General features: G+C 48.0%; 1 protein-coding gene across 2 annotated transcripts in view; it reads left to right on the top strand.

Moving 5' to 3' along the window:
• LOC118391474 (torsin-4A-like) overlaps positions 1 to 12,597 on the top strand; it is a 36,465-nt gene extending 23,868 nt beyond the window's left edge. For both annotated transcript variants that reach the window (XM_035782907.2, XM_035782909.2), the window contains exons 2-3: positions 10,997 to 11,461; positions 11,566 to 12,597. In XM_035782907.2, coding sequence (XP_035638800.1) covers positions 10,997 to 11,461; positions 11,566 to 12,420 — 1,320 coding nt within the window. In that variant the 3' untranslated portion in view covers positions 12,421 to 12,597. The remainder of the gene's footprint in view (positions 1 to 10,996; positions 11,462 to 11,565) is intronic.
• The last annotated feature ends 3,985 nt before the right edge of the window (positions 12,598 to 16,582 follow it).

Raw genomic sequence — 16,582 nt, 5'->3', positions numbered from 1 at the left:
CAGCCCTGTACATGTTTTACAGCCGTAGAGATGGTTGGGATAATGACAGCCCTGTACACGTTTTATAGCTGTAGAGATGGTTGAGATTATGACAGCCCTGTACACGTTTTACAGCCGTAGAGATGGTTGGGATTATGACAGCTTTGTACACGTTTTACAGCCGTAGAGATGGTTGAGATTATGACAGCCTTGTACACGTTTTACAGTCGTAGAGATGGTTGAGATTATGACAGCTTTGTACACGTTTTACAGCCGTAGAGATGGTTGAGATTATGACAGCCCTGTACACGTTTTACAGCCGTAGAGATGGTTGGGATTATCACAGCTTTGTACACGTTTTACAGCCGTAGAGATGGTTGAGATTATGACAGCCTTATACACGTTTTACAGCCGTAGACATGGGTGAGATTATGACAGCCTTATACACGTTTTACAGCCGTAGAGATGGTTGAGATTATGACAGCCCTGTACATGTTTTACAGCCGTGGAGATGGTTGGGATTATGACAGCTTTGTACACGTTTTACAGCCGTAGAGATGGTTGGGAATATGACAGCCTTGTACATGTTTTACAGCCGTAGAGATGGTTGAGATTATGACAGCCTTGTACACGTTTTACAGCCGTAGAGATGGTTGGGATTATGACAGCCCTGTACACGTTTTATAGCCGTAGAGATGGTTGAGATTATGACAGCCCTGTACATGTTTTACAGTCGTAGAGATGGTTGAGATTATGACAGCCTTGTACACGTTTTACAGTCGTAGAGATGGTTGAGATTATGACAGCTTTGTACACGTTTTACAGCCGTAGAGATGGTTGAGATTATGACAGCCCTGTACACGTTTTACAGCCGTAGAGATGGTTGGGATTATCACAGCTTTGTACACGTTTTACAGCCGTAGAGATGGTTGAGATTATGACAGCCTTATACACGTTTTACAGCCGTAGACATGGGTGAGATTATGACAGCCTTATACACGTTTTACAGCCGTAGAGATGGTTGAGATTATGACAGCCCTGTACATGTTTTACAGCCGTGGAGATGGTTGGGATTATGACAGCTTTGTACACGTTTTACAGCCGTAGAGATGGTTGGGAATATGACAGCCTTGTACATGTTTTACAGCCGTAGAGATGGTTGAGATTATGACAGCCTTGTACACGTTTTACAGCCGTAGAGATGGTTGGGATTATGACAGCCCTGTACACGTTTTATAGCCGTAGAGATGGTTGAGATTATGACAGCCCTGTACATGTTTTACAGTCGTAGAGATGGTTGGGATAATGACAGCCCTGTACACGTTTTATAGCCGTAGAGATGGTTGAGATTATGACAGCCCTGTACACGTTTTACAGCCGTAGAGATGGTTGGGATTATGACAGCTTTGTACACGTTTTACAGCCGTAGAGATGGTTGGGATTATGACAGCTTTGTACACGTTTTACAGCCGTAGAGATGGTTGAGATTATGACAGCCTTGTTCACGTTTTACAGCCGTAGAGATTGTTGGGATTATGACAGCTTTGTACACGTTTTACAGCCGTAGAGATGGTTGGGATTATGACAGCTTTGTACACGTTTTACAGCCGTAGAGATGGTTGAGATTATGACAGCCTTGTTCACGTTTTACAGCCGTAGAGATGGTTGGGATTATGACAGCTTTGTACACGTTTTACAGCCATAGAGATGGTTGGGATTATGACAGCCGTGTACACGTTTTACAGCCGTAGAGATGGTTGAGATTATGACAGCCTTGTACACGTTTTACAGCCGTAGAGATGGTTGAGATTATGACAGCCTTATAATCGTCCTGAGATCTTGGTTTTTGAATACCCATTAGTTTTCCAAAGTCTGTGCTTGTGCAGCCTATCGTGTGCTGTATTTCTTCCTTAGTGGTGACTCATTAGGCGAGATGGCTGCTGAGGTAGGCAAAGTGTTCCACGTTGTCAAGTGGTTCACATTCATCATAGGTCACTGTTGGATTTGGTGGTTTGTTTTATTTATGTTCAGGCTCTTGTATGTTTCAGTTTGGAGGTCTGCTTTGGAGTGTGGAACAATGGCACAGTCTTCAGCAAATTGGAGGTCTTTGACTCTGGTAGTTCTCACAATGGCTTTTGCGCAAAGGCGCAAAGATCGAAAAGGTTTCCTTTATTTATTACACAGTGAATCCTTATGATGAGCAGTCTTGTGTGAGGGGTTGGAGTGCTGCAAGGAATAGGGAGAAGTTGGTGCCAGCACACATGCTTTATAAAATGTATTTTACAAGGACCAATCAATATTTCCATAAATGTGCCATGTGTATAGCTGTTTCATCAGTAGTAACTGAGTGACATTACATACAGTGTGAATGGTAACACAGAGGTGTCAGCGCTACTTCCAGAACATGACTAAATCCTGTCATTAACACTATCTACAGTATCTGTTTGATATTGGAGTGGAGCATGACTAACATGGTGATAAGAGGCTGTTAATATCTGGGAAAGGCCATGATGTCATTGTAATCTGCCATCACTCACTCCCACCTGGGAAAGGTGTTTGATCATACACTCTCTAATCTGGGAACAAACAGGTGTGCCATGAATCATGGTTAAGTGATAATGCCCGAGAAGCCTGTGTTTGGAGGATAGATTGGCACGGGTGTTGTTTCTTCTCGGGCCGGCAAACCTTGCCAATATATTCTCCAAACACCGGTATCGAGGGCATTATCAATTTTATACAACGAGTTACCAACATATTCAAATAATGATTTACATATTTGAATTAAAAACGTTATTTTGGGTCTAAGGCACTGTAGTGTTGCAGCGTCACTACAGGGATTGAACCCAGGCTGTGTCACAACAAGCCGTGACCGGGAGTCCCATAGGGCAGCACACAATTGGCCCAGTGTCATCCGGGTTAGGGGAGGGTTTGGCTCATCGTGCTCTAGCGACACCTTTTGGTCAGGCCGGGTGCCTGCAGGCTGACATCAATTGTCAGTTGAACGGTGTTTCCTCCCACACATTGGTGCAGCTCACTTCTGGGTTATGTGGGCGGGTGTTAATGTGGGCGGGTGTTAATGTTTCGGAGGACGCCTCTCCCGTGCCCGTTGTGGAGTTGCAGCAATGAGAAGATCGTAATCGCGAAATTGGGGAGAAAAAGGAGATAAAAAGTTATTTTGATGAATTTATTCATACTATTTCATCCTTCCACAAGATCTAGGGTTGCTACCCAAGCCGGCTGGTTGCTCGTTCGTTCCTTCTATCGGTTCGGGTGCCAGAGACGCGACCCAGTCCTTCAGTCTTTTTGTTCCGTATCTATGGACACGACCCAGTCGTCCGTTTGAAATGTTCCCTTGCCATACTGGCTGGCAACGTTCTTATCCCTTGCTTGCTAGCTAGCCAACTACAGCTAACTTACAGTCACATCAAAAAGTCAGAATAACAGTAACGTAGCTGCATTGCGTAAAATTAAGCTGTTTTCTAGTGACATTTATTTGGATACTTCCATAACAATGAGCAAATGATGCACAATTTCGCCTGGCTTAGAAAATGTGCTCTCTCGTCTGGCCACTGTTGTTCAGAGGAGCAAGCCAACAACACAACTAACACAATCACTTCAAACTGAATATGGAAAGACAGCAAAATATCTGCACGCTTTACCTGTATGTCTAAAATAAATGTGAGTTTATAAATTGCCTGGCTGGGCTGATGAGACAGTGGATTGCGCAGTCAGGTGGAACATTCACTTTCTCTCCCCTCTCTCTCTAGCTCTGATTTGCACACATCACAACACACTTTAAAGTAATGATGACTAACTCTTGAGTGGACATACAAATCATCAAATTAAATTGTATTTGTCATATGCGCCGAATATAACAGGTGTAGACCTTACCGTGAAATGCTTACTTACAAGCTCTTAACCACCAATGCAGTTAAGAAAATAATATTTACTAAATAAAGTAACACAATAAAATAACAATAACCAGGCTATATACAGGGGGTACCTGTACTGAGTCAATGTGCGGGGGTACAGGCTAGTCAAGGTAATTGCGGTAGTATGTACATGTAGCAGCAGTTAAAAAGAATCTATGCAAATAGTCCAGATAATTGGTTAATTGTTCAGCAGTGGCTTGGGGGTAGAAGCTGTTAAGGAGCCTTTTGGACCTAGACTTGGCGCTCCGGTACTGCTTGCCGTGCGGTAGCAGAGAGAATAGTCTATGACTTGGGTGACTGGAGTCTTTGACCATTTTTGGGCCTTCCTCTGACACACTTCCCTCATTGTGCATTGTGTGATCCACTATGGAAAAACCTGAACAAGAGGAAAACTTATGTGAGAGTGTTGTTCATTGACTACAGCTCTGCTTTCAACACAATAATGCCCTCCAGGCTCATCACTAAGCTTAGGGCCCTGGGTCTGAACCCGTCCCTGTACAACTGGGTCTCAGACTTCCTGATCGGCTGACCCAAGGTGGTGAGGGTAGGCTACAACACCACACTGATCCTCAACAGGGGGTAGAGCTCTGCTACCTGACCAGAGCCTGACGAGCCTTTAGGGCCGGGTAAGGACTGTTTTTTCATCAATAACTAGGGTACAGGCAGGGCTTGGGTGTCACTAAATTGATCACTAGTAGATTAAAAAACATGAGCTGGCGCACACCCAGAAAAACTAGCCTGTGTGGAGGTGCTGACCAACGGCGAACAAACTACAAACTACCAAAACAAAGAACGTCACACACTCCATGTATAAACCCCCAGCAACCTAATGGGTAGAATAAAAAATCAACAAAAAAATGCACATCTCTTCAAGGAACCGCCACTGGTGGTCTATAAGCGTGGTCGCAATACTGGAGATAGTTAGGTGAGATCTGACCTGCCCCCTGAGCCCACTCAGACACTCTTGACACCTATCCCAAATGTGAATTACAAATGTGGCTCATGCGCACTGAATTGGTCCACTCACACTGACAGCGTCGTGAAGAAGGCGCAGCAGCGCCTCTTCAACCTCAGGAGGCTGAAGAAATTCGGCTTGTCACCAAAAGCACTCACAAACTTCTACAGATGCACAATCGAGAGCATCCTGGTGGGCTGTATCACCGCCTGGTACGGCAACTGCTCCGCCCTCAACCGTAAGGCTCTCCAGAGGGTAGTGAGGTCTGCACAACGCATCACCGGGGGCAAACTACCTGCCCTCCAGGACACCTACACCACCCGATGTTACAGGAAGGCCATAAAGATCATCAAGGACATCAACCACCCGAGCCACTGCCTGTTCACCCCGCTATCATCCAGAAGGCGAGGTCAGTACAGGTGCATCAAAGCTGGGACCGAGAGACTGAAAAACAGCTTCTATCTCAAGGCCATCAGACTGTTAAACAGCCACCACTAACATTGAGTGGCTGCTGCCAACACACTGTCATTGACACTGACCCAACTCCAGCCACTTTAATAATGGGAATTGATGGGAAATGATGTAAATATATCACTAGCCACTTTAAACAATGCTACCTTATATAATGTTACTTACCCTACATTATTCATCTCATATGCATACGTATATACTGTACTCTATATCATCGACTGCATCCTTATGTAATACATGTATCACTAGCCACTTTAACTATGCCACTTTGTTTACTTTGTCTACATACTCATCTCATATGTATATACTGTACTCGATACCATCTACTGTATGCTGCCCTGTACCATCACTCATTCATATATCCTTATGTACATACGCTAAGAACCTTGGCGTGATCCTGGACAACACCCTGTCGTTCTCAACTAACATCAAGGCGGTGGCCCGTTCCTGTAGGTTCATGCTCTACAACATCCGCAGAGTACGACCCTGCCTCACACAGGAAGTGGCGCAGGTCCTAATCCAGGCACTTGTCATCTCCCGTCTGGATTACTGCAACTCGCTGTTGGCTGGGCTCCCTGCCTGTGCCATTAAACCCCTACAACTCATCCAGAACGCCGCAGCCCGTCTGGTGTTCAACCTTCCCAAGTTCTCTCACGTCACCCCGCTCCTCCGCTCTCTCCACTGGCTTCCAGTTGAAGCTCGCATCCGCTACAAGACCATGGTGCTTGCCTACGGAGCTGTGAGGGGAACGGCACCTCAGTACCTCCAGGCTCTGATCAGGCCCTACACCCAAACAAGGGCACTGCGTTCATCCACCTCTGGCCTGCTCGCCTCCCTACCACTGAGGAAGTACAGTTCCCGCTCAGCCCAGTCAAAACTGTTCGCTGCTCTGGCCCCCAATGGTGGAACAAACTCCCTCACGACGCCAGGACAGCGGAGTCAATCACCACCTTCCGGAGACACCTGAAACCCCACCTCTTTAAGGAATACCTAGGATAGGGTAAGTAATCCTTCTCACCCCCCCCCCCCCTTAAAATATTTAGATGCACTATTGTAAAGTGGCTGTTCCACTGGATGTCATAAGGTGAATGCACCAATTTGTAAGTCGCTCTGGATAAGAGCGTCTGCTAAATGACTTAAATGTAATGTAAATGTACATATTCTTCATCCCCTTACACTGTGTATAAGACAGTAGTTTTGGAATTGTTAGTTAGATTACTTGTTGGTTATCACTGCATTGTCGGAACTAGAAGCACAAGCATTTCGCTACACTCGCATTAACATCTGCTAACCATGTGTATGTGACAAATAAAATTTGATTTGATTTAATAGCACCATAAAAACATCTTTCTTCAAACATTCATATACAGCTTGAAAGATCCCTGTTAGGGGTATCATCTCATGCAAGACCGAGGGAGTAATCTCATCACCTGTTCATGTGGAAAAGCCCACGTAAGACAAACGAAAAGACAATTAAAACAACGCATAGCTGAACACCGCAGCTCAATCAGGTGTAAGAACATTGATTATCCAGTAGCAGCTCACTTTGTTAAAGCTAACCATCCCATCTCCTCCCTCAAATACACAGGCATTGAGCATGTTGCTCTACCAAGGAGAGGAGGTAACATTGAGATCCTACTACTACAAAGGGAGGCTTACTGGATATCCTATCTAATAACATTGACCCCTAGTTGCCTGAATATTGACTTTGATCTCAGGCCCTTCTTATGAACGTATTTTTCCTTTATGAACAAGTTTTATAAATTGATATATTATTTCTACAGCTTATTAGTGTACAACTAATATGTTCCCCCTGTTGATGATGCTCATTACACATTAAGGTTGAACCAAAAGATTACATGTAACAAACATGAAATTATGTGAAATTGAATGAAACAATAATGTATGTTGATGCTAATATGATGTACAATATTCCATGATGTTTCTATATGATAGCAATAGTGTGATATATTTAATATGCCATATAATATTTTTTAACAGTTTAACTAATTCATTTGAATTAACTTAATCATTATGAAACACCCCTCACTATTGTCATTGGTTGCACTAATTGCACTGTTTGTCTACATAACCTGGTTCAAGTATTCATGACATCACCCTGAGGAAGGCACAGTGATGCTGAAACATTGGTAAATACCCATTAGGTTGCTGGGGGTTTATACATGGAGTGTGTGACTTTCTTTGTTTTGGTAGTTACTAAATTGATCAGGAACATTTTGAAGCTGAGCCATTTGCTCATGCTCTGCTGCACAGCACAGTCATATCTGACTAAGATTATAACATGGTGTCAGAAGTGCTTCAACCTCGTCATTTAAAACAGGATAGATTATTTCACAGAAAACAGTAATAGTGTTCCTTGAGTTTTGACAGTTTTCAGTGAGTTTTCTTTCATTTCTCTTCATTAAGCAGAGCAGCCCAAGCAGAGCAGTTGCTATAGATACTCACAGACTCAAAGCTGCCATGAGCAGAGTGCATGAAGAGCGAGATGTGCGCAGGGAGTGAATGACAGACAGAGAGGAGCAGCTAATGGATTTACTAACGGAGGAAGTTATTTCTGATTTGGGGTTTCGGGCAGTGCTGGGCCGAGCCTTAAATTTGTCAGAAGCAATCGGGCCTGGGTAGGGTAGGGCCTGATCGTTGTGGGCATGTGTTGGGCTTGGGTTTAAAATTCATTCCTGTGCAGGGCTCTAACACGGGGGACCCCAAGGGGTGTGTGCTCAGCCCCCTCCTGTACTCCATGATAACCTATGACTGCTTGGCTATGTATGACTCCAACTCATTCATCAAGTTAGCTGACGACACGACAGCCTGTTTACCAACAATGATGAGATAGACGACAGGGAGGAGGTGAGGACCCTGGCGGAGTGGTGCCAGAAAAAGAATCTCTCCCTCAACTTAAAAAAAAACTAAGGAGTTTATCGTAGACTACATGAGACAGAAGAAGGAGCAAGCCCCCATCCACATCGACAGGGCTGCAGCGGAGTGGGTCAAAAGCTTCAAGTTCCTTGGCGTGCACATCACTGAGGACCTTCTTCACCACCGACACTGTGGTGAAGAAGGCACAACAGCATCTTTACAACATCAGGCGGGTGAAGAAATACGCCATTGCCCCTAAGACCCTCACTAACTTCTACAAATGCACCATTGAGAACATGCTGTCTAGCAACTGCACCGCCCTCAACCGAATGGCTCTACAGAGGGTGGTGCGGTCAACCCAACGCATCACCAGGGGAACGCTGCCTGCCATCCAGGACATTTACAGCACTCAGTGTCAAAAGAGGGCCAGGAAGATCATCAAGGACGTCAGCCACCTGAGCCATGGTTTGTTCACTCTGCTACCATCCAGCAGACAGAGACGGTACAGGTGCATCAAAGCGGGGACCGAGAGACTGAAAAACAGCCTCTACCTCCAGCCATCACCCCATCTCCAGTAGTAAGACTCACTCACACAAAACACATACACACACAGACAACGCTGCTGTCCCATGTATATAGAGACATTAAACACTGGACACATCCTGTTTCTTTTATACTCTTTTTCACACTGTGTATTCATATACTGGATTCTTGACATCGCTCATTGTAATATATCTACTGCCATCTACTTTTTACTATATATTTTTGTTGTGTATACTGTTGGATTCTGGGATGAACTTTGAACATTGTTATACTCAGAGAATAGGAACATTAGTTACACAAGAGACATGAGGGGTGCCATAATGAGGGGCTGAGTGCAGGGAAAACAATTGCAAGTGACAGTACTGATAAGGGGAGAAACCGTTGAAGGCTCATATCACTCAGTTCCCTGCTTAGCAGGAAGGATGCAATGTTTAGAGATAAGGAGGAGACTCCACCCAAAGTGGGGTATGAATACCACCACAGGGGAAGCCATGTCTGTGTCTAAATTACAGCTGTAACGACCCTTTGGGAACAATTCAACTTGGTTAAGCTTCTCTAGTGTCCGTGAGATATTTACTCTGAAAAATTTGAACCTAACAATACGCATAGATTGCATTTGTATTACTGATAGTGTTATTTGGGTTGTAATTGGGTTAGTTCCTGTAATTAGCTGTAAGGCCTTGATCAGACTTTGTAAATAAATGCACTATAATGATAACATACCGGTACAGGCTAGTACTATTTTGTGTCATTGTGGCAAAGAATGGACTTCATCAGCTACAGTGCTGCACACCTGGTAGTGAACCTCCATAGGCCCCCAAGCATCGTCTCCCGTGACACAGGCCAAGCATCGTCTCCCGTGACACAGACCAAGCATCGTCTCCCGTGACACAGGCCAAGCATCGTCTCCCGTGACACAGGCCAAGCATCGTCTCCCGTGACACAGACCAAGCATCGTCTCCCGTGACACAGACCAAGCATCGTCTCCCGTGACACAGACCAAGCATCGTCTCCCGTGACACAGACCAAGCATCGTCTCCCGTGACACAGGCCAAGCATCGTCTCCCGTGACACAGGCCAAGCATCGTCTCCCGTGACACAGACCAAGCATCGTCTCCCGTGACACAGACCAAGCATCGTCTCCCGTGACACAGGCCAAGCATCGTCTCCCGTGACACAGACCAAGCATCGTCTCCCGTGACACAGACCAAGCATCGTCTCCCGTGACACAGGCCAAGCATCGTCTCCCGTGACACAGGCCAAGCATCGTCTCCCGTGACACAGGCCAAGCATCGTCTCCCGTGACACAGACCAAGCATCGTCTCCCGTGACACAGACCAAGCATCGTCTCCCGTGACACAGGCCAAGCATCGTCTCCCGTGACACAGGACAATATATCTTTGTAGTGTTTTGTGTTTAAAAACTGTGCTGAAATAACTGTGTTAATTGAATTTCATACCACACAGAACTCTTGTCGCAACTGCAAGGCATGATCAACAGCTTCACTTGTATTCCTGTAATCATTATCTGTCAATCAGGGGAGAAAATGCTCTGATACCTTTGTAGGTCAATTGAAATGTATTGAGTCAAACGTTACATGAACTGAGTTCTCACAGACTGGTATGTCTCAGTATCTGACCCTTTATCTGACTAGGGGAAATGGCTGAGGGTAGTATTAACCACACACACACCAAGTCTGACTTCATATAATGACTGTTTGAGCAGCAATGAAAGGATTACGCAACTAAGTGCAATGTCACAACTTCAACTGAAAAGGATATTTGTCAAAGATATTTACACAATTACATTCCCAGGTCACGTTATCAGGTACTATGTGATGCTGACATATTTGACTAACATTGTGTATTATTGGATATTTCCCACCCGTCTATCTGTTCAGTGACAGGCAGTTAGTTTAGCAAGTCAAGTTTAAGAAGGAAGTTGCAGGAGACAAGCTGTAACCCACTGGGTTTCCATTTAAACTTTACCACCACAGTAAATCATAACCTCGGCTAAACATGAGCATTCACCTATAGCATGTTTAATAATAATATATGAATAATAATAATAAATCATATTATAACCTATGCATCTAAGAGAAGATAATCAATCATTAACATTCATTCTTGCTTAGTAGAACATATTTTTCTTTCTCTTGAGGAAAAAAAAACAACAGATTGTGATCCTGACTGTAATTAAATAAATAACCCCTCTACTCCTCTCTCTTTTCCTCCTTCAGATGGGCGACCAGGATGTTTATGACAGAATGTTTGGGTCCCAGATAGACAGAGAGATGAACGAGGAGAAAGATGAAGAAGGAGAAAGTGAAACGAGGGGGTCGGGGAAAGGCGCTCAGAGTTTCTGCCAGTTCTCGTCCTCTCTGCGTACTGTGGTTCGCATCAAACAGAAGTACCAGGCCATGAAGAAACGACGGCTGGAGTTGGCCGGGCTGGGGGGAGGAGGGCTAGTGTTAGGGGCTGGTCTCCACACTGGTGCCCCTGTTCGCAGCAGCCCCAAAATCTTCACCTTCGAGACCCCCTCCAGCTCCCCCTCTGCCTTATCGTCGCTCTTCCTAAAGATGAAGAAGAAGAAGTCGCGGCGGGTCATGTTCCCCAGTGGAGGGGGGCGCAAGGCCCCCGTCGTACAGGAACACAGCCGAGCAAAGATCTGCCTCTTCCTCCTCTGCACCATCCTCTTCTTCCAGGTAATGAATGAATGTGTGTGTGTGTGTGGTTCATCTTCGTCATCCTCTTTGCCTGTGTTTGTCTCATTCTGTACTTTCTATCCTCCCTCCCTCCTTCACTCCAGGTGTATAATGCCATAGAGAACCTTGATGACCACGTCCTGAAGTATGACCTGGGGGGATTAGAGAAGACTCTGTGTAGGGAGGTGTTTGGCCAGCAGGGGGCGATGGATGCTCTGTTAGCCCAGCTCAGAGACTACCTCTCTACCTACGTCCACAGTAAACCCCTGGTCCTCTCCTTACACGGACCCAGTGGCGTGGGGAAGAGCCACGTAGGGCGACTCCTGGCTGGCCACTTCCGCTCGGTGGTAGGCGAGCCCCTGGTTCTACAGTACTTTGTGTTGCACCACTGCCCCCTGGAGGACGAAGCCTGGCGCTGCGCCCGAGCCCTGTCGATCTTAGTGTCAGAGACAGTGCTGAGAGCAGAAGAGGAGGAGAAAATTCCTATTTTCATCTTTGACGAAGCAGAGCACCTTTACCCAGAGCTTCTTGATGCATTGAGTGACTTGGTCCGCTCAAACCGCTCCAACGAATACCTGAACGCAGTCTACCTGTTCCTGAGCAACCAAGGACACACCCACATCACCATGCACCTGCTGTACAACTCCTCCAGCGACTCCATGATGACCGCATCTGGACACCACGCCAAACTCGTCAAGGAGCTGAATCCGTTGTTGCGCAACACTCTGGTGAAGCTCCACCCACTGTGGGCAGAAGCTGAACTCTTACCAATGACCCTGCTGGAGAAAGGTCACGTGATGGAGTGCTTCCTGGATGAGATGACAAGGGAGGGGTTCTACCCGGACCGTACCAACGTTGAGAGGCTGGCGGGGGAGATAGAGTACTACCCTGTGGTAGGGGGCCACGTGTATTCCCGGACAGGCTGTAAACAGGTGGTTGCTAGGGTCAATTTGCTATGAGAGACTTAGAACTGCAGGGAAATGGTGTGATTAGATGAGATGTCTCCTGAGAAAAGACAGTTCTGGTCCATATCCTTTTGGTGTTTCTTATGATCCACCAAGCAAACATTACCAACGTTACAAGCCAGAACCCATCCTTGAAAAACATTTTTAAATAAAAAGGTGTATGTCTGAGAATGAGGAGTATCTCCATGTCCGATAATCATGTTTTCTACATTCTGTAACTGAACCTCCCAAACATGACCCTTGATTACTGGACGAATAGATAATGACCATTTTGGTATTAGAGGGAAAAGAGAGAGGTGAGGTTGGGATAATATCCTAGCCTGCACATGTACAGAGTGAAGTCACAATCAGATGTTATGGTGAGACACGGCTGTGCCCTTCTCCCACGATGCTGTTAGTCAAAATACCGACGGTAATAGACAGACCCACTCCTGATAGAGGACGAGAGAAGTGATTGGACCAAATGAGTCTGCCTGTGGCATTGACAACAGCAGATCAGGAAAATGTGATGCAGTATTTGATGCATTTTGTTAACAAAAATAATGTATTGATTAAACTATCATCCTGTCTAAATGATTAGTCTGTCTGGTCGACAGTGACCAAGGGTTGGGGACAGACTGCAGTCTGTCTGGTCGACAGTGACCAAGGGTTGGGGACAGACTGCAGTCTGTCTGGTTGACAGTGACCAAGGGTTGGGGACAGACTGCAGTCTGTCTGGTCGACAGTGACCAAGGGTTGGGGACAGACTGCAGTCTGTCTGGTCGACAGGGACCAAGGGTTGGGGACAGACTGCAGTCTGTCTGGTCGACAGTGACCAAGGGTTGGGGACAGACTGCAGTCTGTCTGGTCGACAGTGACCAAGGGTTGGGGACAGACTGCAGTCTGTCTGGTCGACAGTGACCAAGGGTTGGGGACAGACTGCAGTCTGTCTGGTCGACAGTGACCAAGGGTTGGGGACAGACAGCAGTCTGTCTGGTCGACAGTGACCAAGGGTTGGGGACAGACTGCAGTCTGTCTGGTCGACAGTGACCAAGGGTTGGGGACAGACTGCAGTCTGTCTGGTCCACAGTGACCAAGGGTTGGGGACAGACTGCAGTCTGTCTGGTTGACAGTGACCAAGGGTTGGGGACAGACTGCAGTCTGTCTGGTCGACAGTGACCAAGGGTTGGGGACAGACTGCAGTCTGTCTGGTCGACAGTGACCAAGGGTTGGGGACAGACTGCAGTCTGTCTGGTCGACAGTGACCAAGGGTTTGGGACAGACTGCAGTCTGTCTGGTCGACAGTGACCAAGGGTTGGGGACAGACTGCAGTCTGTCTGGTCGACAGTGACCAAGGGTTGGGGACAGACTGCAGTCTGTCTGGTCGACAGTGACCAAGGGTTTGGGACAGACTGCAGTCTGTCTGGTCGACAGTGACCAAGGGTTGGGGACAGACTGCAGTCTGTCTGGTCGACAGTGACCAAGGGTTTGGGACAGACTGCAGTCTGTCTGGTCGACAGTGACCAAGGGTTTGGGACAGACTGCAGTCTGTCTGGTCCACAGTGACCAAGGGTTGGGGACAGACTGCAGTCTGTCTGGTCGACAGTGACCAAGGGTTTGGGACAGACTGCAGTCTGTCTGGTCGACCAAGGGTTTGGGACAGACTGCAGTCTGTCTGGTCGACAGTGACCAAGGGTTGGGGACAGACTGCAGTCTGTCTGGTCGACAGTGACCAAGGGTTGGGGACAGACTGCAGTCTGTCTGGTCGACAGTGACCAAGGGTTGGGGACAGACTGCAGTCTGTCTGGTCGACAGTGACCAAGGGTTTGGGACAGACTGCAGTCTGTCTGGTCGACAGTGACCAAGGGTTGGGGACAGACTGCAGTCTGTCTGGTCGACAGTGACCAAGGGTTGGGGACAGACTGCAGTCTGTCTGGTCGACAGTGACCAAGGGTTTGGGACAGACTGCAGTCTGTCTGGTCGACAGTGACCAAGGGTTTGGGTCTGTCTGGTCGTCAGTGACCAAGGGTTTGGGACAGACTGTAGTCTGTCTGGTCGTCAGTGACCAAGGGTTTGGGACAGACTGCAGTCTGTCTGGTCGACAGTGACCAAGGGTTGGGGACAGACTGCAGTCTGTCTGGTCGACAGTGACCAAGGGTTTGGGACAGACTGCAGTCTGTCTGGTCGACAGTGACCAAGGGTTGGGGACAGACTGCAGTCTGTCTGGTCGACAGTGACCAAGGGTTGGGGACAGACTGCAGTCTGTCTGGTCGACAGTGACCAAGGGTTTGGGACAGACTGCAGTCTGTCTGGTCGACAGTGACCAAGGGTTTGGGACAGACTGCAGTCTGTCTGGTCGACAGTGACCAAGGGTTTGGGACAGACTGCAGTCTGTCTGGTCGACAGTGACCAAGGGTTGGGGACAGACTGCAGTCTGTCTGGGCCACAGTGACCAAGGGTTGGGGACAGACTGCAGTCTGTCTGGTCGACAGTGACCAAGGGTTTGGGACAGACTGCAGTCTGTCTGGTCGACAGTGACCAAGGGTTTGGGACAGACTGCAGTCTGTCTGGTCGACAGTGACCAAGGGTTGGGGACAGACTGCAGTCTGTCTGGTCGACAGTGACCAAGGGTTTGGGACAGACTGCAGTCTGTCTGGTCGACAGTGACCAAGGGTTTGGGACAGACTGCAGTCTGTCTGGTCGACAGTGACCAAGGGTTTGGGACAGACTGCAGTCTGTCTGGTCGACAGTGACCAAGGGTTTGGGACAGACTGCAGTCTGTCTGGTCGACAGTGACCAAGGGTTTGGGACAGACTGCAGTCTGTCTGGTCGACAGTGACCAAGGGTTGGGGACAGACTGCAGTCTGTCTGGTCGACAGTGACCAAGGGTTTGGGACAGACTGCAGTCTGTCTGGTCGACAGTGACCAAGGGTTTGGGACAGACTGCAGTCTGTCTGGTCGACAGTGACCAAGGGTTGGGGACAGACTGCAGTCTGTCTGGTCGACAGTGACCAAGGGTTTGGGACAGACTGCAGTCTGTCTGGTCGACAGTGACCAAGGGTTGGGGACAGACTGCAGTCTGTCTGGTCGACAGTGACCAAGGGTTGGGGACAGACTGCAGTCTGTCTGGTCGACAGTGACCAAGGGTTTGGGACAGACTGTAGTCTGTCTGGTCGACAGTGACCAAGGGTTTGGGACAGACTGCAGTCTGTCTGGTCGACAGTGACCAAGGGTTTGGGACAGACTGTAGTCTGTCTGGTCGACAGTGACCAAGGGTTGGGGACAGACTGCAGTCTGTCTGGGCCACAGTGACCAAGGGTTGGGGACAGACTGCAGTCTGTCTGGTCGACAGTGACCAAGGGTTGGGGACAGACTGCAGTCTGTCTGGGCCACAGTGACCAAGGGTTGGGGACAGACTGCAGTCTGTCTGGTCGACAGTGACCAAGGGTTGGGGACAGACTGCAGTCTGTCTGGTCGACAGTGACCAAGGGTTGGGGACAGACTGCAGTCTGTCTGGTCGACAGTGACCAAGGGTTTGGGACAGACTGCAGTCTGTCTGGTCGACAGTGACCAAGGGTTTGGGACAGACTGCAGTCTGTCTGGTCGACAGTGACCAAGGGTTTGGGACAGACTGCAGTCTGTCTGGTCGACAGTGACCAAGGGTTGGGGACAGACTGCAGTCTGTCTGGGCCACAGTGACCAAGGGTTTGGGACAGACTGCAGTCTGTCTGGTCGACAGTGACCAAGGGTTGGGGACAGACTGCAGTCTGTCTGGGCCACAGTGACCAAGGGTTGGGGACAGACTGCAGTCTGTCTGGTCGACAGTGACCAAGGGTTTGGGACAGACTGCAGTCTGTCTGGTCGACAGTGACCAAGGGTTTGGGACAGACTGCAGTCTGTCTGGTCGACAGTGACCAAGGGTTGGGGACAGACTGCAGTCTGTCTGGTCGACAGTGACCAAGGGTTTGGGACAGACTGCAGTCTGTCTGGTCGACAGTGACCAAGGGTTTGGGACAGACTGCAGTCTGTCTGGTCGACAGTGACCAAGGGTTTGGGACAGACTGCAGTCTGTCTGGTCGACAGTGACCAAGGGTTGGGGACAGACTGCAGTCTGTCTGGGCCACAGTGACCAAGGGTTGGGGACAGACTGCAGTCTGTCTGGTCGACAGTGACCAAG

This window comes from Oncorhynchus keta, chromosome 12, assembly GCF_023373465.1.
Source record: "Oncorhynchus keta strain PuntledgeMale-10-30-2019 chromosome 12, Oket_V2, whole genome shotgun sequence".
Taxonomy (NCBI): domain Eukaryota; kingdom Metazoa; phylum Chordata; class Actinopteri; order Salmoniformes; family Salmonidae; genus Oncorhynchus; species Oncorhynchus keta.
The sequence above is the reverse complement of the archived record's forward strand: the minus strand, read 5'-3'. Positions and strand labels throughout refer to the sequence as shown.